The sequence below is a fragment of the Hippocampus bargibanti genome, linkage group LG14 (assembly GCF_051943395.1).
Source record: "Hippocampus bargibanti isolate YZ-2025 linkage group LG14, ASM5194339v1, whole genome shotgun sequence".
NCBI lineage: Eukaryota > Metazoa > Chordata > Actinopteri > Syngnathiformes > Syngnathidae > Hippocampus > Hippocampus bargibanti.
Genome location: NC_142747.1, coordinates 17,230,231 through 17,257,086, shown reverse-complemented (window position 1 = coordinate 17,257,086; position 26,856 = coordinate 17,230,231). Strand labels below are relative to the sequence as shown.

General features: G+C 41.4%; 2 protein-coding genes and 1 long non-coding RNA gene across 5 annotated transcripts in view; 1 reads left to right on the top strand and 2 right to left on the bottom strand.

The window, feature by feature from the left end:
* Positions 1–1,767: 1,767 nt before the first annotated feature.
* On the bottom strand, positions 1,768–5,633 carry LOC148888615 (ras-related protein Rap-2b). Its single transcript, XM_089013275.1, has 2 exons — positions 4,892–5,633; positions 1,768–2,606 (listed from the first exon to the last, which is right to left on the bottom strand). The coding sequence occupies exon 1, from the start codon at positions 5,485–5,487 to the stop codon at positions 4,936–4,938; it is 552 nt and encodes a 183-aa protein (XP_088869401.1). The 5' UTR covers positions 5,488–5,633; the 3' UTR covers positions 1,768–2,606; positions 4,892–4,935.
* A 55-nt stretch (positions 5,634–5,688) lies between these two features.
* Positions 5,689–26,856, top strand: part of LOC148888613 (uncharacterized) — a 34,026-nt gene continuing 12,858 nt past the window's right edge. For both annotated transcript variants that reach the window (XR_016117134.1, XR_016117135.1), the window contains exons 1-4: positions 5,689–5,756; positions 20,280–20,400; positions 20,476–20,559; positions 20,717–20,887. This is a non-coding gene — a long non-coding RNA (uncharacterized LOC148888613). The remainder of the gene's footprint in view (positions 5,757–20,279; positions 20,401–20,475; positions 20,560–20,716; positions 20,888–26,856) is intronic.
* p2ry1 (purinergic receptor P2Y1) lies at positions 11,362–25,232 on the bottom strand. 2 transcript variants are annotated; one of them, XM_089013274.1, is made up of 3 exons: positions 24,434–25,232; positions 20,173–21,290; positions 11,362–13,899 (listed from the first exon to the last, which is right to left on the bottom strand). In XM_089013274.1, exon 2 carries the CDS (start codon positions 21,256–21,258, stop codon positions 20,212–20,214), a length of 1,047 nt encoding a protein of 348 aa, XP_088869400.1. In that variant the 5' UTR covers positions 21,259–21,290; positions 24,434–25,232; the 3' UTR covers positions 11,362–13,899; positions 20,173–20,211. The 2 variants fall into 2 exon arrangements, with proteins under 2 accessions (XP_088869400.1, XP_088869399.1); XM_089013273.1 differs by lacking the exon at positions 11,362–13,899 and having other exon boundaries at positions 16,956–21,290; positions 24,434–25,230.

The window sequence follows — 26,856 nt, the reverse complement described above, 5'->3', positions numbered from 1 at the left end:
TGTAACACGCAGCAATTCACCATTGCGTTATTTATGTGTTTTCCTTCTAATTTCGCCATCAACATGAATCAACACGAAGTTTTTAGACCAAACAAAGTACCCAAAATGCATTGTGTGCTGCTTTCTCGGTCGGGGGCGTTCCTGACGTGACGTCACGTCAGGAATCGTCACCAACTTGAAAATAAGACCATTGAGTAACTTGATAAAAGGAGGCTAATGCAATTAGGAGCAATGCCAACGATCTATAACAAAGCAAAAAGAAAACCACCAGCTTGTACACAACAGAGCCTCCGAAATAGCATTCTGGCGCTCAGGGAGCAGAGGCAGCCTGTAATTCAGTGAGGAGTCTATATGGTGATTAAGTTTTGTCTTAAAAAAAGAGGTTTTAACCACCCACTTATGCTAGCAACACTCCGACTCCAGTCAAAAAACACGATTTATTATCATGTGATCACTTTTAATGCCACATAGATATGTGTGGATATCACCACTATGGCGGCAACGAGGTCATACCACTTCACTCCACACCCCCTACTAGCCATACCACATCGTAACTCCCCATTAACCAGGGCAACCATGTCACATGACCACTTTCCATGACATAAAAAAGCCCCGCCCACTTAAGTCGACAAATACCGAGTTGAAGGCAGGAAGTGAAACCCTCCAACAGAGATGAAAAGAAAGACGAGATCGCCGCACGGCCATTTTCCTACCAAAGGGCAAATTCTTCAGATATCAGATGTTTGCTCCACTGCCTCTTATTGAAACAGTCAAAAGATGGCGGGGGTGGGGTCAACGTTCATACATTCTGGTTTATGACGAGCAATTTCTAACACGTGTGTATCTGGATGCCATGTAAACAATCAGCCTTGCCTTTACTGCAACCAACCAATGGGGCGGGGTACTATTGCCATTCAACACAGGAGGGATTTACTAGATGATTCTAAGCATATTTATCTCCTTTCTATATCACATCAGTGTTTTTTTTTTCTTTTAGTTAACTTTATAAAAGGCTACACTGTGCGCACCGCATGATTATTAAGTTCCATCACAAACCACTCAGGGAAGCTGTTTGGATTTCGCAAAACAATTAGCTAGCTATGATGGTCGGTGGTGGCTTGATGGAATGGAGTGGCCGGTTTCATCAGCATTAAACACTTGATGAGGAACGTAGCCTTCTTCTTTCACCATCTTGAGGAATGATCCCTTGTAGGTGCTTTCTCTGTGATAATTCTATCTAGTTCCTCATCAATTGTGTCATGTTTAGCTGAGTTGATAGCTTTTTGCATCAAGTTGTTTGTGGAGCCTGATTGATGGGATATTTTAACCTTGCAGTCTACACTCTGCCTTTGAACGATCAAAGTTGAAACGAGTCCAAATTTCTCTCTCTCTGTCTGTAACCCCCACCCCTTCACTGCTGCGTTCTTGACCAATCACGTGGCTTTAACCGAAGACTTGGGGCGGGGAATAGAGGACAAAAACAATCGGCTGCCATTTTGTTGTTAGGAGAACGGCTCGTTCGCGAACGACACATCACTCATTGTGGCGCTCCGTGTGTATCCTGGAAAAAAGTTCGTATGCCAAGGTAAAATTCTCATTTTTCATAAATGTAACGTTCGTAAACAGAAAAGTTCGTAAGGCAAGGGGTTCGTAAACCGAGGTATCACTGTCTTCTAAATTTGACATGACAAAAATTGGTGTTACCATGATAAAACCACAACAAAGAAGCGAGCAAAAAAGAGCACACACCCTGGTGGTTTTGTTTTTAAAAAAATGCAATCTGTATTAAAAGATCTTTAAAAAACAACAACAACAACAACAAAAAAGACCGCTCATAGTTGAAAAGCTGGTCCGAAAATTGAAATTACAATCAGGATTAGATTGGTCCACACCATGTCCATCATCATCATCATCATCATCACTTGTCCTACAAAGTCAAACATTGATTGAAGAGGTCCACCAGTGGTTTGATGTCATTGTCATAATGATTCCAGTACCTGCGCATTTTCAAAACTGGCTGCAGCGCTTCATACGATCAAATTTACGGGAAGGACAAAATAATGTAGATAATCCCCCCCCAAAAAAAGAATTAAAGACCTTAACTTAAAGAAGCGCACCATTCCTTGGACAGAACATCTCTGACGTTGAGGTGCGTTGGCACTAAAATGGAAACAGTTGAAGTGTGTTGAGTGAGGGTGGGGAGAAAAAAGGCACTGGACACGAGGTGGTGGTCCTCACATTAAAATCTCCTTGAAAGCCAGAGAAGAACAAAGTTGTTGTTTTTCCACCACCAACTTTGGAGCAAAAATAATACCCTAGAAGAACCTCAAAGTTTGTACCCGTCCAAGGATTGAATGCGGTTATGAACAAAATACACTCTCTTTTTGAATGTTCAACGGCGCCATTTCCTTGCAGGGGAAATTTGAGTTCTCTGGTGGGCTTTGGGACCAGACCTCAACTGTGGACAACGGATCACGCCGCAAAGATTCTCCGAGCCAGCAGAATTCCTGAAGAGTGGATGGAGCCCTCCCCCTCTGCCTCAGTTGGTTCCCTTCCTCCTTCTCCTCCAGGCTGAGATGCCAACAAGACACACTTGCTGCAACACACTGCCACAAATCACACAAAAAAAAACGGTCACCAATCACACCAGGACGATAAAGGACTACAAAACAAGAACTCCAGGAGAAACTCAGAGTAAGTGAAACAGACCTACGCCATGTTGTGTGTGAGAACCAACCGCTAACTTTTTTTTTTAAAAAAAAAAGCTAATCAAGTTGCAAGAACAACTTGTCTCTCCAGTTCTGCAAACGAGTCAGACACTTCCTCAATTCTTTCAACACGAAAAAAAAAATACTAACAAGGAGGCGGCCCAATCTGGAAGAAGCTGGTTTCAGGGCTACAAGGTTAAAGGTTCACGGATAATTATACCAAACAGTTACAATGTCAGGCGTTTGTACTGACAGGGTGCCACTGAGCAAGTCACTATAGACTCCTTAGCTCATTCACGAATATATTCGGGTATTGAAAATATGACGTTAAAGCACCTCTGGTAATGTTTGTTCCCTTCCACGAGGGCCAGCATTTCCCCTTTTTTCCCATGTTAGCACTTTGTTCCAGCTTCAGCTGTTGTTAAAGCGCTATAGAAACCAATCTGTATCTATTACATTGAATTTTGGACAGACGCCCCCATTTCAAGCTCATACAACTCCAGACCCATATAAATTAGGAATTAACACCCCTGACATGTTTTAACTCCTTTTCTTTACTTTCAACGCTTGTTGATATTTGTTCAGCCCGATCCTGGAGGCTTCTGATAACTCCTAGTTTGTGTTGTAGTGGACAGCCACCCTCATTTCAAGCTCATATAACCCCAGACCCATATATTTTAGGAATTAACTGTTTTTTTTCTGATGAAACAAGAGAGTACAGTATAAGGTTTCTAATGCAGATTTATGTGAGACAATCTCTTTCGTCAATGGATGCTGCAGCTTCGTGTTTGCTTTCAACATTAGCTGTCTAGCTATCTATTAGCTAGCTAGCTAGCTTCCGATCTTTTTGAGTTATTCCGGGTTGAGTGAACGCTGGCGCGTGTGGCTGCCGCTGCTCACCCACAGAAAAACTTCTTCTGTGACTGTAAAGTGACCTTGAGAGTTTTGAAAGGCGCTTAGAAATGAAATGTATTGTTATTATTATTGAATGTTTATGTGGTCCTAAAACTCCATCTTCTGTAGGTCCTGGAATTCGAGTGACAATGACAAAAACCCTGGCACTGGAGTGGACACATTTATTTTCACTGAATGAGTTAAGTTACTTTACACACTTGTTATAAAAGCTTTGTTTCGTCCATTTAGTCGCATGTACACCGGGGTTCTCAGAAAATGACGTTCAGTTTCTACATTAGTGACAGAACCCCAATGATTAAGATGGAACATAGTAAGTGAACGTGCATTCTTGTGACGAATGACAACATACACTAATTATGCAAAATAGTTTATTGCGTGCTGATCCAAACCTCAAAACAGCATACGTTGAAAACTTATTGCGCACATAAGTGACGGGTTTTATTGGTAGGAAGTGGTGTGGTTTTGACTGAGTCTCACGGTGTTTGACGTCCGTCTTACGGACAAGACTGTGCTTACTATTTTTCCATGTGATTTTTGTATTTTGAAGCCCTAAAATGTGTTCGTGAAGTTCTAATTTCCCGAGTAAATGTTTGTTTGCCTTTACACTATTTCATTGGCCAGTGGGGCAGTCATGACTGAGCCTTTTGTACCCTGCCGAACAACAAGTAGCCATGTGACCAGAAAAAAGCCCAGTTCAGTTGAACTAGCTAGCAACAGGTTGTAAAGTTTTACAATGGACATCTACTCTTGTTGTACATACGATGTACAACAGTGACATTGATAGACAAGGTGTTATTACTATTTTAAAGGCACGTCGGGCAGCTTTAGTGTGTAATAACATAACAGGAACAAAGACTTGAATGAAACTGTTATCATATGCTGACACGTACAAACGACATGATCTGCATGTCGATACGGACCCTCACCAAGAATGTGGTAGTTTCAAGCCTTTTGCAACCGCCCCACCCTTCCACAAACTTTTCATTTGAATTTGTCAACTCTATGCTGCCGTCAAACACACAAATGGCGACCAAAGCATCATCGCAATTTATGTAGAAAATAGCTGCAGTAGTAACAAAACTGTCAACATAATATAGAGTAAAATAATAACCATAAAACATGGTCAATCATGCAATCCTAACTACTTTTTTTACGAGACCAGTGGATAAATTTCAAGTCACAAAAGTGACAGCGGTCACTTCCAGAAATTGTAACCGAAATTGGCTTTGAACGTCTCACAGCATGCCGTCGCAGTCAACTCGACTTACCATGGGGAAAAAAATAAAAGCGAGCAAGGAGCCGAAGTTTCCTTTTACAGGATGACACAAGACGAACAACACTGGTCGTCGCCACTCGGCGTGGACGCATAGTTCATCTGGCGGACAATCTCGGCGAACAAGTCGTCCACCGAGCTCTTGTTCTTGGCCGAGGTCTCCATGAATGGACAGTTCCAGTCGTCCGCTAGCGTCTTGCCCTCGCCGGACGACACTTCCCGTTCGCCCTCCAGGTCTACTTTGTTGCCCACCAGGATCATCGGGACCCTCTCGTACCGTTTCACCCGAATAATCTGGTCCCGCATAGGCTTGATGTCCTGGAAGCTCTGCTGGTTGACCAGACTGTAGACCAGAATGAAGCCCTGGCCGTTTTTAATGTACAAGTCCCGCATGGAGGCGAACTGCTCAGTGCCGGCGGTGTCCAGGATCTCCAGCACGGACGGCGAAGAGTCCACCTCGATCTCCTTACGATAAAAATCCTCTATCGTGGGGTCATACTTCTCGATGAATGACCCCGTCACGAACTGAACGGTCAGCGCGGATTTACCGACGCCTCCGGAGCCGAGGACCACGACTTTGTACTCCCTCATGGTTCCCCGGGAGAGAGCAGCCTCGCTTCCTCGCCGCCAGCAGTTGTATTTGGAGGGAGGGGGGCTCTCAAGTCGCGGCGTGACGAGGCGTGGCTGCGTAACTACCGCTGTTCTGTGGGTGTACCTCGGTGGCGGGGGTGGGGGGTAAATACTGTTGTTTCCGAGCCACACTCAGGGCTAATGTTGTGACATGTCGAGTCAGCGATCGCACAACCAACCTGCCTGATTTTGGAGGAGCCCTCCCTCTCTCCTCTCGGCTGTTCGTTCAAGTAAGGCACACTGTGCTCGCCTTCCCTTGACTTTTTTTGTACGTACCACGCAGCTACTTCCTTTTACGTCTTTTCCAAATAAAAGTAGTGTATTAGGTACCATTAAGGCTCGTCTTGCGTTGATATCACAACTTCCGGCGCCACGCGAGGTAACGTATTGTAACTTTAGCAACGGCGCCGGGCTTCCTGCCTACAGAATCGTGCGTCAAACGTCACGCAAAGTGAACACTTGCCGTGATTTAAAGGTACAGCACGCGCTCACCTCAAGAGCCCCCCCCCAGTCGCTTCTGCTGCCCCACCAAAGAGTTTCGAAATGACTTATCTTAATGCTGACTTCTGCTTGACTCACTACCTTATTTCCCTTCCGTGATGCAATGTGAAGCACTTTACAACTTGCGAGATTCAACACACATGCTGTGAGACGTTCAAAGCCAGTTTCGGTTACAATTACTGGAAGTGACCTCTGTCATTTCACTGGTCTCGTAAAAAAGTAGTTAGGATTGCATAATTGTCCATGTTTTATGTTTATTATTTTACTATATATTATGTTGACAGTTTTGTTACTGCTGCAGCTGTTGTGAACGCGCTATATCAGGATTTGTTGTATTGTATAATAATAATAATAATAATAATAATAATAATAATACATTTCATTTATAAGCGCCTTTCATAAGTCACAGGAGAAGGTTTTCTGTGGGTGAGCAGTGGCAGCCACACGCACCCACGTTCACTCAACCCAGAAATAACTCAAAAAGATAAAAAAGCTAGCTAGCTAGCTAACAGACAGATAGACAGCTAATATAAAGCTAGCTAGATAGTTAATATGTTTTTCTGTGGTTGAGCAGCGGCAGCCACACGCGCCAGCGTTCCCTCAACCCAGAAGTAACTCCAAGATTGAAAGCTAGCTAGCTAATACAAAGCTAGACAGCTAATAGATAGCTAGCTAGATAGCTAAAACGACTTTATTATACAGTACAATTTATTTCTTTACTTACAATCCAATAGCGCATTTATTCTATATAAAATAAGGTATATTTTGTGTACAGGATATTTTTACTGCGGGTGAGCAGCGACAGCCACACGCGCCAGCGTTCACTCTCAGATTATTAAGGGATGGAGCAGCTCGGTTTAATTTACCTTTGCTGATGCATTACCGAGAGAATGTGGAAAAAGCATCCTTTGCTGATGCATTACATGTATTTTGATTTATTGCATGGTTTCATCGTGCGTCTTTCTGAGCCTGTTTTATTTTTTGGGGGACGGGTTTGGGGGCCTATAAGCGTGCCTCTGAAAAATTTTGCTAATGTACGGTAAACTGTATCTGACACAGATCCAAACCAGTATTAGTTAGCTATAGACCCTATATCAATAAAAGCTCTATGCTACAGCTAATTTCAATTAACAACATTGTTTTTTGATGGAAACATTTGGGGATTATGTTTTGATATTTCCTTATGCGTTTTGGGGACTGACTGCGACATTCTTGTCCAAAATGGCCTGAATTAAAACTGTGTTATGTGATACACAACACAAAAGTCACGTGGATCATGAATTTTACCAGGTTATTCATAAATTACTTGATACTTTGTGAAAATTCATTCATATTTTAACTGCAGATTAACTTTCACGTTATTTCTAAAGATGTAGTTCTCACATTCAAAAAAAAATGCATTTTCAGATCAATATCACGACAGGATCCATCACATGTAAGGTTATTTAATTATTATTTCGTAATCGACTGTCAAGCATGACATCGTCGCATGGTCACAATGGGTAAAGTCTGTTGCAAAATAGCTTTATGTTTTCCATCAGTGGTGATACAAAGCCCAGCCGCCATGACTTAATCATCCGCTGGATCAATACTGTTTTAATTTGTCCACTAATCAACAGCATTGGAGACACTCACATACTCATAAACACACACACTCACATACTCATAAACACACACACACACACACACACACACACACACACACACACACACACACACACACACACACACACACACACACACACACACACACACACACACACACACACACACACACACTCCTGTTTCAATGGATTTATGAGGTCCGGATAACTCCAGATACGGAGTGAGGACCACCGTTGCTGTTACGTTTAGAGAAGAACTAGTGTTACATTTGAACATTAAATGGATTGGATTGGTCTTTATTAGTCTCGGAGTGGAAAAATGTCACCCAATTTCCCACTACAACTTCTTTCAAAACAAAAAAAATAAAAAGTGGACTTGAAACTGAAATAACAGCAGGAGTGAGGTTTCTGAATGGGTAAATTCAAAGTTCTCATCCCTATAGTGAATTTGGTTAAAATATCATTTTACGTTTTGTGGTATGAACTGTTTCCTCTCATTAACCACACACACACACACACACACACACACACACACACACACACACACACACACACACACACACACACACACACACACACACACACACACACACACACACACACACAATGAGTAAAAAGTGTGTGTATCCAAGTGTAATGAAAATACATTTTGGGTGAATTTGTGAGGACCTCTCTAAAACTTTAACAGATACATATATAGACCCTCTAGACGCCTGTAGAATGAAAAACTTGTGAGGATCGGCCAAAAGGTCCTCACTTGTCAAAAATGTCCTCACTACAATTGGTATAAAATGTGAGTGGTCCTCACAAGACTAGTTATACAAACACACACACACACACACACACACACACACACACACACACACACACACACACACACACACACACACACACACACACACACACACACACACACACACACACACACACACACACAATGTGTCTGGAACACATTATTTGAAAGGCCTTTCTCAACTGGCAGGACAAGGGAGGCGAATAACCCCCCTTAATTAATGAGCTCAATTGTCACAGACATTTTAATTAGTCGACTGTCACTCTCACAGGGACAAGAGTGAAGAATCAAAGAAAACATCGACTGTGTCTTTTATGTATCTTAATGTGTTTTTCTGAAACAGTTCCCCCTCTATGGGATCATGTGGGATCAGTGTACTTGATTTTTCAATTACAACATGCTGGAGGTGATAGGAGATAGAAATGGACGTGAGCCAATGGTATAAAAAGGCCTTTTGGTGGAATTTTGATGCTGATTTATGGATGTGGAAACAGTTTTAAGAAAGTAAAAATTAACTTTTGCTTGTTTGTGGGATTTTTTTTTAAATGTATTCGTCTGTACTAGAGAGAAATGTCATTACAGCCATTCTTGTTGTTTGTTTATGTCTAAGACAATTTTACCAGTTGCTAAATTTCTGTGATAGTGTCGTATAAGGGATCAAAAAATGTCAGCTATCTGTTAGCTATCTGTTAGCAAACTAGCTTTCTATCTGAGTTACTTAACTATCTATTAGCTGTCTATTAGCTAGCTAGCTTGCTATCTGAGTTACTTCCAGGTTGAGTGAAGGCCTAGCTAGCTATATGTGTGTGTTATTGGCCTTTGAAAAAAAACTTTAAGTTTGAGGCCCTTCTGGCTAAACTTGGTGCCAATGCTAATTTTTTTCAGAGCATAATTCGGCAGGATTCGTGGAAGAAAGTTCAAGTCAGGCAGCCTTGCAGCACGAGGGGCTTGACCTATATGTTTGCCGACTTAAACTGTTAAACTGGATTTAAACCAAACAAATTGTTTTCAAAAATGCTCATTTGATCCTTTCAGGTTTTTTTTAAAGGCGTTTTGTTCTCATTTAGGGTCAAAGTGAACGGTAGCTTTGTTTGGCTTTGAACTTTGTTTTTAAAAAACTTCTACATTTACTGCATAACATATAATGAAACTTTGTTATCCAAATTTCAAGTTAAAAAAAAATATATTTCTATAATGGTCAAACAAATCAAACAATTTACCATGAGTCCATTAGCAATTTGTTGTGACCCGAAGAAAATGTGTGAAAATCTACTTATCTCCGTGACACAATTGTTTCATCTCTTTGCTTTGTTGAGTATTCGGCACAATGGTGTGTCAACGTCATGACCCGATTCGACGGCTGAGTCATCTAATTATCAGAAGGGTGTGAAAATAAGTGTCATTTCCACCTGATGGAGGAACGTGATCATGACCAATCATCATCACAGATGTTTGATTAGCCAATTCAAATGTTCGACCCACCAGTGGATGTCAATAACAAAGTTGCGCTTGTGTATGGGAGTTGTATGCAAATGTCCGAAACATCTCGGAGCCTTGCTGACTCACAATCATGATTCAGGTTGATGTGTGTGTGTGTGTGTGTGTGTGTGTGTGTGTGTGTGTGAGTGTGTGTTTGTATGACTAGTCTTGTGAGGACCACTACCATATTATACTATACGTAGTGAAGACATTTTTTGACAAGCGAGGACCTTTTGGCCAATCCTCACAAGTTTTTCATTTTAAAGGCTTCTAGAGGATCTATTTATGCATGTGTTAAAGTTTCAGAGAGGTCCTCACAAATTCACCCAAAATAATTTGTTTGGTGTGTATTTTCATTTCACTTGGATACACACACTTTTTACTCAGGAAGGAGGAAAAAGTTGATACCACAAAAAGTAAAAATGATATTTTTAACTAAATTCACTACAGGGAGGAGGACTTTGAATGTACCCATTCAGAAACCTCACTCATGCTGTTATTTCTGTTTCAAGTCCACTTTTTATTTCTTTGTTTTTAAAAAAAGTTGAAGTGGGAAATGGGGTGACATTTAGTGTTCAAATGTAACACTTCAAATGTTCTTCTCTAAACCTATCAGCAACTGTGGTCCTCAGTCCTTATATGGAGTTATCCGGACCTCACTATACCAGTAAACCGGAATGCGTGTGTGTGTGTGTGTGTGTGTGTGTGTGTGTGTGTGTGTGTGTGTGTGTGTGTGTGTGAATATGTGTATGTGCTAGATGTTGTTTTGAGGTGTTTATAGCTATTCAAATCCTGAATTAATTACTCCATTTTAGATTGTGTTTACCCTGAGCTGGCAGGCATTGCTCGTATTTTTTTGATTAATGAATTATTCAGGCGGCCATTTCCATTCCTGTAGAGGTATAATGTAAATGCTAAGAAGAACGCCCCCCGCCCCCCCTTCCCAATTGCATTTTGTGAAGTGGCTTTCTGGTTATAAATATACAATTGTCAGAATATAGGCATATAAAACATTTTGCCATGCAATATTTTGTATTTACAGAGCCCAAAAATCAACGAACTAACAAAATAACCACCTAACTACCTAACTAGCTAGCTAACTAACTGAATGCCATACACGTCATCTGTGATTGACAGCAGCTCATCAAAGAAGGAAAAGTCCTCTAGAAATTTGATTGACGCATGATAAATCGAACTAATACGGAGTTGCAATGTATTTATTAATCTTTAGGTCGTCGGTGATAGAACTAAAGATGCTCGAACACGAACAGTCTGGGCTGCTTTCAAGAAATATGCAATGTGAAAGTTGTGTCCACCAGAGGGCAGCAAAGTACCTTTCAACCTTGAATTTGTGTTGGAATGTGTGTGAGAATTCATACAGTAGCGAGATAGATAAAAAGAAGACACAGCATCTTTCAGTAGATCCACAATAGCAGCTTTCATTTATTATGTGGCACACATTAAGAATTCATACAGTCCTCTATAGTGAATGGGGTCATAGTTCAAGGGTGAAATGTCATTGGAGCGACTATTTCTTTTTTGTTGATGAAATTCTCTCTAAGCGCCATTACAGAATTGGAGGGCATTTTATGGCACAACCATAAGCCAGACAAAAATGCTAAATAATAATAATACTAATAATACATTTCATTTATAAGGGCCTTTCAAAACTCCCAAGGTCACTTTACAGTCACAGGATAAGTTTTTCTGTGGGTGAGCAGCGGCAGCCACAGGCGCCAGCGTTCACTCAACCAGGAAGTAACTCAAATAGATAGAAAGCTAGCTAATATATAGCTAATAGCTAGCTAGCTAGCCAGCCAGCTAGCTATATAGCTACTAGATAGATAGCTAGATAGCCGGCCAGCCAGCCAGCTAGCAAACAGATAGCAAATAGCTAGCTAGCGAGATAGCTCGCTAGATATTAGGCATGAGACATTGAACAGAAGTTTTGCCCAAGTTAGAGGTTCTGACATAAGCTTTGGCGATGCTGATACATAATATAACACCAGGCCCATATAATTTAGGAATTAACTTTTTCTCTGATGAAAGAAGAGAGTCTTACATTGCATTGAATGTTGATGTAGTCCTAAAACTCAATATTCTGTGGGTCCTGGAATTCAAGTGACAATGACAAAAACCCTGGCACTGGAGTGGACACATTTTTGCACATCTCTGGCAGTGAATGAGTTAAAGGTGATGCATAGCGGCGCTACAGTGCCGCAGGACGTGCGTAGGAAGTTAAGATGGCACTTTTGTTGTGGCATCGGCGTATAGTTAAAAATATGTACTTACCTCATTTGTCCCTTGTTGCCAGGCAGAATACCCGAGTCCGTACAGTACTTAGCCCCCCATTTGTACATGTCAACATGATGGAATTGTTGAAATCAAAAGCGGGATCTCTGCACACGGCCCCAAAGACATTTTGCATGCTCACTGGCCTGACACTGTGGAAAATACCCCGATAGCATCGCTCCGGCGGTGCAGTTGTTCATCATCCTTGGCACCTTTATTGCAGACAGGGTGACAATGTGGGAGCTCATGTTGAATGGCAACATGCTGGATTGCTTTTTTTTCCCATACTCAAAAGTGGTTTTTATTTCTTTATTTTTTTTAACTCATTCACAAATTTATTCGGGAATTGAAAATATTCCAAAATTTTTTCGTTTTTTTTTTTTTTTTTTAATGCTTGGGTGCCGATAAAGCACTGGCCATGGCCTCTGGCAATGGTGTTTCTTTTTCACAAGGGGGCAGCATTTCCCTTTTTTCCATGTGAGCCCTTTGTTCCAGCTTCAGCATTTGTTAAAGCGCTATATAAACCAATATGTATGTATTGCATTGTATTTTGGATAGACGTCCTCATTTCAGGCTTATATAACTCCAGGCCCATATAATTTAGGATTTAATTCTGATGAAAGAAGAAAGTCTAAGGTTTCTAACGCTTTATTGAATGTTTATGTCGTCCTAAAACTCAATATTCTGTGGGTCCTGGAATTTGAGTGAAAATGACAAAAACTGGCACTTTTCACAGAAAAAAAAACTTAATTCCTAAATCATGGATCTGGAGTTATCTGAGCTTGAAATGGGGGCGGTTGTACAAAACGCAAATGCTGCCCCTGTTAGTGCAATTCTTTATACAAACACATTTCTAACATATTTTCTATTTCCGTACACATCGTTTTATTTTCTTGGACTTCCTGTCATCATTTTACATTCTGTCCGCCTTTACATGACATCACATCCTGCCCGTCCGTCTTTATAACGCTCTCCCAACAAGCCCCGCCTCTTTCTCTTCCCTCTTCTCCACTGCCCGCCCCCTCGGGGTGGGCAGTCACATTTTGTGCCGTCTCAAAGATTAAAGAATCTTTTTGTTTTTACTTTTGATTCCTGCTTCATTAATAAGGACCCTAACATTCCCCTCGTGGAAGGGAATAACATTGCCAGAGGTCTGACCGGCGCTTAATTGGCATCCAAGAAAAACGGGATGTCATATCACGTCATATTTTAAATTCCCGAATAAATTCGGGAATGGCTGTGAAAGAGTGAAGAATTACAGTTATGCACACACACCAGTTAATAACTCACAGTCTGACTCATTGGCTGTTTGGTTCATTGACTGTCAGTGAAATGTGAAATATGCCAAGCTGGCAAATCCTTTCAACAGTAAATGCTTCTTAAAAAAAAATGCTCCCAAAAAATCCACGATTGTCTTGCACTGTGTGGCGAAATGCATAAATCGCACTCTGTAACCGGGATTTGTGTCTTCACCGCAGGAAATGCAGTGTGTTGTTGTTTTTTTTTTTTGTAATGTTCCCACAGTAGCATTTCTTCACTTTGGCCCGCTCACAAAAAAACATTTGTCAGGGCAAATGTTGCCACCCTGTTGTCACGGTTACAACAGTCACAACAGGACCTTGGGCGCATCGATTCACATGCGCTCTTATAACACCACTGTCCTGAATTTGTCATGAACTGAGGACTCAATCGTACCAAAAACACCTGCAAGAAAAACTCAAGTTAGAAATTGGTAAAATCATCACCTCAAACGCATCAGGTGTTGCTATCTTTTAGGTAACATATTCAAATTGTAACTGTAACAGTGAGTTAACCACTGTAAAAGCAGCAAAATAATACTTGTGTCATTACATGGCTATTAATCTGCTTACATATATATAGCTAGCTAGCTAGCTAGCGAGCTATGTCAGGGGCGTAAAAGTCATTTTTTGTCGCGGGCCACATTGTAGTGATGGTTGTTGTGAATTTATGTAAGCCATTAGAATGTTTAATCCCCTCCACATAATACATATAGAGCGCACAGCGAATTTATGAATAACTTGTTTTCAAATCTTAAGTCAAGAATAATGACTGTTATTGTGACTTAAATCCAAAAAAAGGACATTTTGGTTAGGATTTTAGCCAGCGTCATGGAAGTTTCATTTGCTGTCGCGGGCCGAAAAAAAATGATGTGGCGGCCCGGATTTGGCCCCCGGGCCTTGACTTTGACACCTGTGAGCTATGTATTAGCTGACTAGCTAGCTAGCTTTTGATTTGAGTTATTCCAGTTTGAGTGAGGCTGCCGCTGCACACCCACCCCATCCTGTGACTGTAAAGTGACCTTGAGCATTTTGAAAGGCATTTACAAACGAAATGTATGTCATAATAATAATAAAGCGGAGAAAAGGAGGCTCCCATAGATGACTTTGTCAGATGACAATGTGGCACCAGACATAAGTGACAAAGAGTCAGAGGTTTATATTTAATCAATAATTTAGTCAGTCAGGGATTAGATTACATACCCAAGCAAAAAATTATAGACAATTGCAGGCTTCGGATTGTCATTTTATTTTCCTCAAATTTGCGATTTTATTTTTTTTTTGTTTTTAAAGATCCTTTTCTTATGTACTGCACAACATTTAATCTCAACAACCAACATTAGATAGAATATGCATTATAATATTAGGCACATTTCCACTCTGTTTTTCATACAAACACTCATACAGTGATACCTCGCCTTAGCTTACAAACTTTTTGCCTTACGAACATTAAATTCGCGAGAATATAATCTTAGCATACAAACTAGTTTTCGGCAAACGAACCAAACCACACAGGCTGGCGGACTAGTTTTCCAGACTCCCTTTGAGTGCAGACGTGGTTTGTTATCGAGTGGATTAGTTTTGCGATTATGGGATCGAAAAAGACCCCACCACAGGCTAGTGTTAAGCCCAAGAGGACACAAAAGAAAATGGTTTGTGTGACTTAGCGTCCCAGTACCAGTATGCTAAATTGACCATTGCTACCATTCATTGACAACTACCATCACAAAGGTAAATAAAATGACTTTATTATACAGTACAGTTTATTTCTTTAATTTCAATACAACATCACATTTATTATACATAGTAAAAGGTATATTTTGTGTAGTTTTAAGGCTTATTTAGTAGAAAATTATATTTTATGGGGACCTGGAAACGGATTATTCTCATTTTTAATGGTTTCTTATGGGAAATAAATGTTTGGCAGACAAACTTTTTTGCCTTACACACACTTTCTGGGAACCAATTAAGTTCGTAAGCTGAGTTATCACTGTATTCAGTTTTTATTAGCATTTTTTTAAACAGGTGCTGGGCCCTCTAGCTTACTGTAACTGATATGTCACAGGCGTCAGCAAGTAGCAGCAAATGGAGCTTGTGGAGCTCATTAATAACATTTATCTACATTTATACGTCAAATATTTCTCAAATGTGTAAAACACGATGACAGTATTTACTTGCTGGTAAAAGGAAGGTCAACGAGAAAATATTTTTTTAAGACCACAGCAAGCAAAAGGAGCACTGCAGCCGAGTAGAGACTAAGGAGTACAATATTAGGCTATGCTAGCAGTCACATTGACAAACGACAGCAATGGATGAAATTGAGAGTTTCTTGCACGTTGACTTTTTTTTTTTTAAGTGGAGCCAAGTGGAGATTGCAGTGTAACAAAATTGCAGTGGTCTACTTCTAAAGGCAACAGCTGCTCTTACTTGCCATCTAGCCACAAATACAGACATGATTAATCAACCTCTGGGTTACCAATTTACGACGACAAACGGAAAAGCATCGTGCAATAGAGGTTACGTGCAATGTGAAAGGGGCAAGAAGTCCATTAAACACCTTTTGGATGGATGACAACAAAATCTTGAGCCAAATTCGAATTAGGGGTTAATGGCAAGTGTCTGGTATCTCCAAGTAACTCTTTTTTTTAAAAACACGTTTATCTTTCATGTTGCAATGAACAGTTTTAACTCATTCACTGCCATTCACAAATTTATTCGGGATTGAAAAGATGACGCCATGCCTGAATTTGTTTCAGGTTTTTTTTATACGCTTGGGTGCAGATAAAGCGGTGGCCATGGCCTCTGGCATTTTTTCTTTTCCACAAGGGGGCAGCATTTACATTTTTCTCCATGTTAGCACTTTGTTCCAGCTTCAGCTGTAGTTAAAGCGCTATATAAACCAATATGTATGATTTACATTGTATTTTGGACAGCTGCCCTCATTTCAAGCTCATATAACTCCAGATTCATATCATTTAGGAATGAACTCTTTTTTTCTGCTAAAAAAAGAGAGTCTAAGATTTCTTACGCTGCGTTGAATGTTGATGTAGTCCTAAAAGTCAATATTCTGTGGGTCCTGGAATTCAAGTGACAATGACAAAAGCCCTGGCACTGGAGTGGACACATTTTTCCACATCATCTGGCAGTGAATAAGTTAACTCATACACTGCCATTCCTGAATTTATTTGAGAATTGAAAGTATGACTTAGAGCGCCATTACCAAATTTGTCCGGGTTTTTTTACGTTTGGGTGCCGATGAAGCGCTGGTCATGGCCTCTGGCAATGTTATTTTTTCCACAAGGGGGCAGCATTTTCCTTTTTTCCATGTTAGTGCTTTTTCCAGCTTCAGCTGTTGTTAAAGCATTATATAAACCAATATGTATGATTTATATTGTATTTTGGACAGCTGCCCTCATTTCAAGCTCATATAACTCCAGACTCATATAATTTAGGAATTAACCATTTCGGATGAAAGAAGAGAGCGTAAGGTTTCTAATGCAGTGTTGAATGTTTATGTCGTCCTAAAACTCAAAATTCTGTGGGTCCTTGAATTCAAGTGACGATGACAAAAACCCTGGCACTGAAGTGGACACATTTTTGCACGTCTGGCAGTGAATGAGTTAATGACAGTATTTGCAATGAGACTGCACGCCCACACATTATACAACATCCAAAACAATGACAACATTCAATATGGTTTCCAACACACACAGACACAGAATACTGTTGGCATTTATCTTCTTGTTTTGTTGACTGCGTAGGTTAACAAAGATGGTGACCGCACAGCTGTTTCAACCTAACAGCTGTCAAACTGCCTACGCGGTCCACCGCAGGGAGGAGAATACTGTACAACCCCCCCCCCCCCCCCCGCCCCCAATCTGCGTTAAGTGCATTTCAAATTCCATATCAGTCAATGACTGTCGTCACTGGTCACTTCATTAGCAAAATGCACCGATATCTCAGAAGGACAAAGTGCAGTGCAGCTCCTGTATTGACATTTTAGTGTCCAGTAAGTACGATAAAGTCTCTCCAGGTTTATGACACCCACTTCCCCCCCACCCTACCCGGTTGCTTGGGAGCGAAAGGCTACAATATTACGCACATCTGGACAAGTTCAAGAGATGTCATCGAAAAAAACAAACAAACTGCCTTCATACAGATACTGTAGTAACACTCATTACTGTTTGAAGAACTCTGTCAACTAATTAACTGGAAGGATAGTCGAACCTCATTACAATGTCCCTCGAGGGAGCTAGCTAGCTAGCTAATCTATCCGTTATTAGGGTAGTTCGCTGTCACCATTTAAATGGCCGACAACTACTATGTAGAAGACAGGATAAATATTTATAGATGGAAAAACAGGAACGTGTAATATCGTTAAATCATGTCGAGCACAAATATGTGTATACAGTGCAGTGATACCTTGGCTTACGAATTTAATTGGTTCCCAGAGTGTGTAGGCGAAAGGTGTGTATCCCAAAAATTAATTTCCCATAGGAAACCATTAAAATGAGAATAATCCGTTCCCAGGTCCCCATAAAACATAATTTTCTACTTTCTAATTTTCTGAGCCTTAAAGCTACACAAAATATACTGTACTTTATTTTAAGTATAATAAATATGCGATGGTATTATAATTAAAGAAATAAATTGTACTGTATAATCAAGTCGTTTTATTTACCTTTGTGATGGTCGTTGATGGCTTGACGGAATGCAGTGGCCGGTTTCATCAGCATTAAACACTTGGATTGGATTGGATTTGCCTTTATTAGTCTCGCAGTGGAGAAATTTACATTTCACAGGAGCAAAGTGATGAAAGATGATGAGGAACGTAACCTTCTTCTTTCACCATCTTGAGGAATGATCCCTTGTAGGTGCTTTCTCTGTGATAATTTTATCTAGTTCCTCATGAATTGTGTTCATCTTAGCTGGGTTGATAGCTTTTTGCATCAAGTGTACAGGTTGTTTGTGGTGCCTGATTGATGGGATATTTTAACCTTGCAGCCTACACTCTGCCTTTGAAACTTTGTCACTGTCGTCTGCCTGTCTCTTTAATGTTTAAACCACCTCCCCTCACTGCTGCCTTCTTGACCAATCACGTGGCTTTAACCGAAGACTGGGGCCGGGGAATAGAGGACAAAAACAGTCGTCTGCCATTTTGTTGTTAGTAGAACGGGCTCGTTTGCAAACGACACATCAATCATTGAGGCAGCTGCGTGGACGAAAAAAGTTCATATGCCAAGGTAAAGTTCGTATGCCAAGGTAAAATTTTCATAAATTTAACGTTCATAAACCAAAAAGTTCGTAAGCCAAGGGGTTCGTAAACTGAGGTATCACTGTACGGGTAACATCCGACTTACGACCTCCCGTACTTACGACCTCCAAACCCTATTTTCTAAATGTTAATTCTACGCCTGGCACCGTAACAACGCGCTAGCAGGCCGGCAACGTGTACGACAATATCGACCAGCAAGCCAGCATCTCACTCTCGCACAGCAATTGACTGTGTGATGGCACCAGAGTTCGATAGTCATTTTGCCTCTGAGTCTCTATTCAATATTTTTGAATGAATTTCAACTTATGACCATTTCAACTTACGACCGTTTGGTCGGAACGAAACTCGGTTGTGAGTTGGATGTTACCTGTATGAATAAAACACAGGAAATTAAACCTGCCTACTCCAGTTCAGTGTGGGCCGTTTACAGAAGCTGTTTACGATCATCTGTTGGCCTCGAACTGTTGTCAGGACCGCGCCGTACCTCCAGAAGTAAAACAACGTGTCGAGTCGATCGGTAGCATCACTAAAGCTAAAATGGAGGGGAATCCGGCACTATATTTTGTTCATAAGCAAGGTTGCGGCGGAAGTTAGCAGTAGCTTCCCGTGAGTTGCTGTCACAAAGGCCTTTTTTCACTATTTTGCGGGAAAAGTCAGCTTTTTAGAATGAAGCTTACATGCTAAACAAAATGGCTAAATAACTCATACACTGCCATTCATGATTTTTTGGGGAATTGAAAATATGATGTAAAGCGCTATACCCAAATTTGGATTTGGATTGGATTTACCTTTATTCGTCTCGCAGTGGAGACATTTAAATTTCACAGCAGCAAAGTTATGAAATGAATATGAAAGGAATGAGAGTAGAAAAACAAAAAAAAAAACAAATTTGTTTGGGTTTTGTTTTTTTCATGCTTGGGTGCCGATAAAGCTTAGCCACGGCCTCTTGAAATGCTTATTTTTTCCACAAGGGGGCAACATTTCCCCCTTTTCCATGATAGCGCTTTGTTCCAGCTTCAGCTGTTGTTAAAGCGCGATATAAACCAAAATGTATGTATTGCATTGTATTTTGTACTGCTGCCCTCATTTCAAGCTCATATAACTCCAAACCTATAAAATTTAGGAATTAACTATTTCTTTCTGATGAAAGAAGAGAGTCTAAGATTTCCATTGACTGTTTATGTAGTCCTAAAACTCAATATTCTGTGATTCTGGAATTCCGAGTGACAATGACAAAAACCCTGGCACCGGCGTGGCTGCATTTTTTGTACATGTCTGGCAGTGAATGAGTTAATATCTTTCAAAAGGCACTTTTCGCTTTGAGATGTACCTAATATTGTGGCCGGTGCATGTCAGATCAGACAACACAGTTGCGCAACAACACAGCAGGGTAAAAATATTCACCGGGTCGGCGCTGTGTAGCCGTTATCCGACATGGGAGCTTCACACCCTGCGCTGTCCGTTCTCCTGATACTCTGCCAGACTGTTGAGCGCCTTCTCCTCGCTTTTAGAGTCTTTCTTGGAGGGTTTCTTGGTGGCCCGCGACAACTTCCTCCTGAACGTATCACCGGCCAGGAAGTAGAGGATAGGGTCCACGCAGCTGTTGAGACTAGCTAGTCCGCGGGTCACCTGGTAGGTGGCGTAGACGCGGTTGTTAAAGTCGCACATGGCCGGACTCTGGAAGTACAACCTGGCCCTCATGTTCAGGTTCTTCATAACGTGGAAAGGCATGTAGGAGACGGCGAAGACGGCCAGCACGATGATGACCAGGTAGATGGATTTCTGCCGCAGGTGAGCGTTGTTCATATCGTTGCGGATCAAAGCTTTGACGATCAGACCGTAGCAACAGAAGATGATAATAAACGGGACGCAGAAGCCAAAGACCGTCAAGGTCATGCTGTAAATAAAGTAACCAGGTAGCTCATCCTCTGTGGTGGTGTCGTAACAGGTGGTGGCGTTGCGCTTGGAGCCCGTCCGAGAGTAGTAGAGAATGGGCGAGATGGCGAGGACCACCACCCCCCACACCAACGCGCTAGTGATGACGGCGTTCTTCTTCTTGAGCCGCCCCAGCGACTTGAGTGGGTGCACCACGCCCGTGTAGCGGTGCACGCTAATACAGGTGAGGAATAAGATGCTGCCGTATAAGTTGACGTGGAAAATGAAGCGCTGCAGCCGGCACAGCACGTCGCCGAAGATCCAGTCGGTTTTGTTGAAGTAGTAGAAGATGAGGAAGGGCAACGAGAGCACGTAGCAAAAATCGGCCAGCGCCAAGTTGAACATGTAGACGGAGATGCCGCTCCACGGTCGCATGTGGCATACGAACATCCAGATGGCCAAGCTGTTGCCCACCAGGCCGGTGATGAACACCATGATGTAGACGGTGGGTAGGTAGTAGAACTGGAAACCCGTCTTGGTGAGGGAGCATCCTCGCGAGTGGTTGTGGAGCTCGCTCACGTTCAGCAGGGAGCTCAGGTTGAGGTCAGAGGTCATGGTGGCCGTCAGGGGTGGGGCTTAACCTTTGACTGGGGAATGAAATCGGCGGAGTTATTAACTCATTCAATACGTCTGTGTAAGCTCTCAGTCGTACAGGAGTGGTCCATCGGTGAGAAGGTTTCTTCAGCCATCATCTGTACTTCTTTGAAGCAAATTTTAGTTTGCTGACGAAGCTTTTCGGATGAGGAGCGTAGAGCGTCGAACGTAGAGCGCCATACCTGGATTTGTTCAGGTTTTGTTTTTCTTGTTTGGGTGCTGATAAAGCGCTGACCGTGGCCTCTTTCGTTTGCCTTTTTTTCCATGTTACCACTTTGTTCCAGCTTCCGTTGTTAAAACGCTATATAAACCAATATGTATGCATCGCATTGTATTTTGGACAACCATCCTAATTTCAAGTCCATATAACTCCAGACCTATATAACTTAGGAGTTAACTCATTCACTGTCATTCACAAATGTATTCGAGAATTGAAAATATGACGTAGAGCGCCATTCCCGAATTTGTTCGGGTTTTGTTTTTTCATGCTTGGTTGCCGATAAAGCGCTGGTCATGGCATTTCCCTGTTTTCCATGTTAGCGCTTTGTTCCAGCTTCAGCTGTTGTTTCAAGCGCTATAGAAACCAATATGTATGCATTGCATTGTATTTTAGACAGCCGTCCTCATTTCAAGCTCATACAACTCCAGACCCATATAATTTAGGAATTAACTCTTTTTTTCCGATGAAAGAAAAGAGTGTCAGATTTCTTATGCTGCATTGAATGTTTATGTCGTCTTAAAACCCAATAATCTGTGGGACTTCCAGTGGCAATGACAAAAACCCTGGCACTGGAGTGGACACATTTTTGGACATCATCTGGCAGTGAATTAGTTCATAGAATCCCCTAACACGCCGATTCAAATGATTAGAATTGTCATTGAGCTACTGAAGAACCTTATGATGAGCTACAAAATATGTTCATCCCTTGTCATAAATTGGAGGTGTAGCCACAGATTAGCTCAATTTGGTTTGAGGACAGTTTACTGAGTCTATAAAACCGCAGGAGGCTGTGAAAACCACATTGCAATGAATAAATCAGTGTGGATACAAGATGGGCTGCCGAATATCAAGAATGAGGAGAATAATTGCCTGCTTTATAAGTTGTATTCATCAAGGAGGGGAATTGCCCCTTGCCCCCACTAAAAATAACTGATTGCTGCAGCAAATACTACATTTATAATTTAATACACGACTTCAAGCTAAATGAAATGTGTTCAGTTTTATCACTTCTTCGTCGAGTGTATCCGTCATCGTTAACGATTTTTCAATCGATGACTGAATAGCAGCGCTTTGTTGTCTGTGTCGTTAAAAATCAGTGCCAACTGTTATCTGAGTTTGCCTAATGTGCGTTGAGGCGCACCCATCAATCACATTCACACCAGATACTAACTTGTTTGTGTAAATATTACATTTGAAGGACAACCGACGTCACTATTTTGTTCTTTAACTGACACCTGAAAAACGTTTTATAGCATCTAAAATACCCAAAACAGGCAGTATGATATTTTTAGTCAAATGCAAAACACCAATAAAAATGACTTAAAGTGTCCAAAATCTGCAAAAAAAATTGAGCTGCGAATTGGGCATTTTCAGTCCCGCCCCCAGTTCGTGACGTCAGGCCAAGGCGTCTTGCATTGCTGGAGAATCAAAACAATGGCTTCAGATTGTGATAATATGCTTTCTTGTTACACATCCAGTTATGAATATGATTCAAATAGTTCTGAAGAGGAAAGCATACCTGTTTGCAATTGATTAAATAATTTATTCCGTGTCATTTTGAGGCAAAACGGGCGGGGGGGAATGTCTCACCCAAAAAGAGGCAATAAAATGGCCACCGAGCTGTGAGGAATGTATCAGCCCGTTTCCACAGGCTGATACATTCCTTCCATGGAGCTTGGCCTCCCTCTGCTGGCGGCTTTTGGATGTAACACAAGGGTTTCAAAAAAACAGTACAGCAAAATACATTGACGTGATGGAAAGACGCTACAACGCGTCTTTTTTTACGGTCAGGAGGCGGTTCTTTTCTGACGTCACGTGAGGACTCGTCACCAACTCAAAAACAAGACTTCCTGAATGTTCAGAGCGAGTCTTAAAATGTAAAATATAGCTATATGCGGTGGAATCTTATTAAAATACGCCTAGTAGAAGTCATTTGAAGCCATTTTACAAATTATGGACACAACTTGTCCGGAGATGTCGGTTGTCCTTTAAATGACTGCATTTCTCACATGTAGACCATTTTGACACCCCCAAAAAGAAAACAAAATATGTACTGTATTTTCCGGTGTATAAGGTGCACCTAAAAGCCTTGATTTTCTTCCAAGGATGACCCTGAGCCTTATACGCAGGTGCACTTTATATGTGAAGTCATAGAGCCACAACAGGTCTCGCAACAACTCAATTCTCCCCCGTAGAAGAAGTGGTGCATATGCCCAGTCTTAACTGTAGCGCCTTATAATGTGGTGTGCCTTTTATTTCCAAAACATATCAAAGTCAAAGTCTGCTTTATTACCAAATATGCTAATATGCATGACATGCAGCGCAAATGAAATTACTGTCCTCTCGGACCCAGCGTGCAAGGCACTTGTAATGACTTTAACAAACATAATAAACACGAAAATGCCAATATACATATTCATATATCATATTTGGATTTTTTTTATTCATTGAAGGTGCGCCTCATATATGGAAAACATTTGAAAATACACCATTCATTGGGGTGGTGGGGGTGCCTTATACTCTGGTGCACCTCATACAGTGGAAAATACGGTATATAGATTTATTGATTTATTGAAACGAAAACGTCCGACACCTTCAAAGAAGTACAGATGACGGCTGAATAAACCTTTTCATCGATGGACCACTCCTGTACGACTGAGAGCTTACACAGACAGATTTATTGATGTATTGATTTTTTTTAAATATGACTATGAGTTGCATTGCAACAGTTAGCTGCATGCATTTATTCTATTCGCATGCAGAAGTACAGTATCTGCACACGAATGTCACTCACAGTACGCGCGCGCGCACACACTCACTCACACACACACACACACACACACACACACACACACACACACACACACACACGCACACACACACGCTCTCGCAAGTGTAGTGTACGTACGTACTCACCATTCGCGTCCACTTGTAGCCCACATTCCTCTTCCCACTCGGGAGATAATAAAAAAGAGAGGCGGACCGAGTCAGGTGTCCCTGGTCGGCGCTTGGAAAACTTGCGCACTTTCGACCTTGCATGGGTTGACGCGCCGAGACGGTGTGTGCGAAAGTCAGTTAACGTGGAGAGAGCCGGAGGGGCGGGGGTGTTGTGAGAGTAAAGGGGGAAGTTGAAGGTGGCCAGTAACAAAAAAAAAAAAAAAAGGCGGCGGTGGTGGAGGGACGGAGCTTGCAGAAAGAAAGAGACAGCTGCGGGCGCTGGCATGAATGAGCTGAGGGGAGGAGGAATGGGGCGGTGGTTGGGGGGTGGTTTGACAGAACGAGAGAGAAGGGGGAGGGAGAGAGAGACAGAGAGAGAGAGTGAGAAGGGGTGGAGAGAGAGAAAGGACAAGGGGGAGTGCGAGAGAGGTGTGAGAGAAAAAGAGAGAGAGAAAGAGGAGGGTTGAAAGAGAGAAAAAGGAGGGAGAAAGAGAAGAGAGAGACAGACAGAGAGAGAGAGAGGGGGGAGAAAGAGGGGAGTGAGCACAAAATCCATTGACAGTCTTCCAGGACCGCCTCTTCCTCCTCCTCCTGTTACTGAACTTTAGCCCGTGAAATAAGTCGGAGATGATTATATGATCCCTAATGCCAATTCTAACTCATATCTCGACTCGATATGAATCCCCATAAGGGCCCTTCAATGTAGATTTTGGGGTTGGAAAACAGACATTTTGAACAAGGTTATCGACCACGTGATTTAGAAGATATCAAGGTACATTTTGTACTGCGTTGGCTGTGGTGTCTGAAGACCCCCAATGGAAGAACGGGCGTCCAATTGCGCCTGCGCAAAAAAATGACAATGCTCACTCTTCCACTTAGCTAATTGGTGTCCATTTAAATGTAACCTTGGAGATTGAATCATTCTTTTTCAGATTTTACACCAAGTGTAACCTAAAAAAAACCTCACTTTTCAACAAAATGCCTTAAAAAATTAATAAATATATATATATTAAATTATATTTATATCAAGAGGCAACATGGAAGTTTGTCATCCATTGACAAATAACATCACAAAGGTAATTAAAATGACTATTTTATACAGTACAGTTTATTTCTTTATTTACAACACAATAGCACATTTATTATACATACATAAGGTATATTTTGTATAATTTTAAGGCTTATATAGTAGAAAATCATGTTTTATGGAGACCTTGGAACGAATGATTCTCATTTTAATGGTTTCTTATGGGAAAAAAATATTTGGAAGACAAACTTTTCGCCTTACACACACACACTTTCTGGGAAACAATTAAGTTCGGGATCTGAGGTATCACTGTAATTCCAATTTGTCTTTCATCTGCTTTTCATTATTTTACCCTTGTTGTGCTGCTTCCACACATGTGTTTTTGTATTTTTTAGCAATTAACCAATCACATTTAAGCTATCATTAGTTACCAGGGTCAGAAAGAAATCTACCTGGGCGCCTTCACAATCAGTTCTGCAGGCCCTGTTTCATCAAATGTGTCGATCTAACTGTTGATCTTTGTATTTTTTAGCAATTAACCAATCACATTTAAGCTATCATTAGTTACCAGGGTCAGAAATCTACCTGGGCACCTTCACAATCAGTTCTGCAGGCCCTGTTTCATCAAATGTGTCGATCTAACTGTTGATCTAACCAATCAGATTTCAAGTTGGCAACCCAAAAGGAGTACCACCGCCTTCCGAAGGCGCTGGTCAACGTCAGAGTTTTCGCAAACTATGATTGGCAAGGATCTAGTCTATCGATGGGGGTTTGAAGATGAAATGAGATTATTGCTGCGGTTCGACTCTCCTTTGAGACGTTTGCCGTCACAATGTTATTAACTCAACCTTTCGTCTCGCATCTCCGCCTGCTGTCAAGCATCATTCGTTCTCCCACGAATTGTGTCGCTTTCTTGTACTGCAGGAGACACACAAGTGACAGTCCTGATGAGCTTGTTGCCTTTATTTATAGTCGACTGCCCCGCTTGTCCTTTTCTAATGACTGCAGAGGATTGTTTTAGACAAAGAATGATTACAAAGCCACTCACGGCACGCATACAAAACATTGGGTGGGCGACACGCACAATCTGATAAGAGCAATCACAAAAGACATCTCATAAATACTGTCTGGACAAAAATATTAATGTTCTGTCTTCATTTGAAATGGATATTATTGCTAAAAGTAAAAGTTATATGATTTAAATATTTCATTTGTTTAGAAGAATATGATTAAAATGCTAAATACTTAAATCAAAATGAAGTATCATCTTCATGCAGTGGCAGGCCGTGGATTTCATCGCTAGGCCTTCGGTAGTGCTATGTCTGAATAAATCCAGACTGAAATAATGGTGATTTTCGACAAGTCCACTCGAATA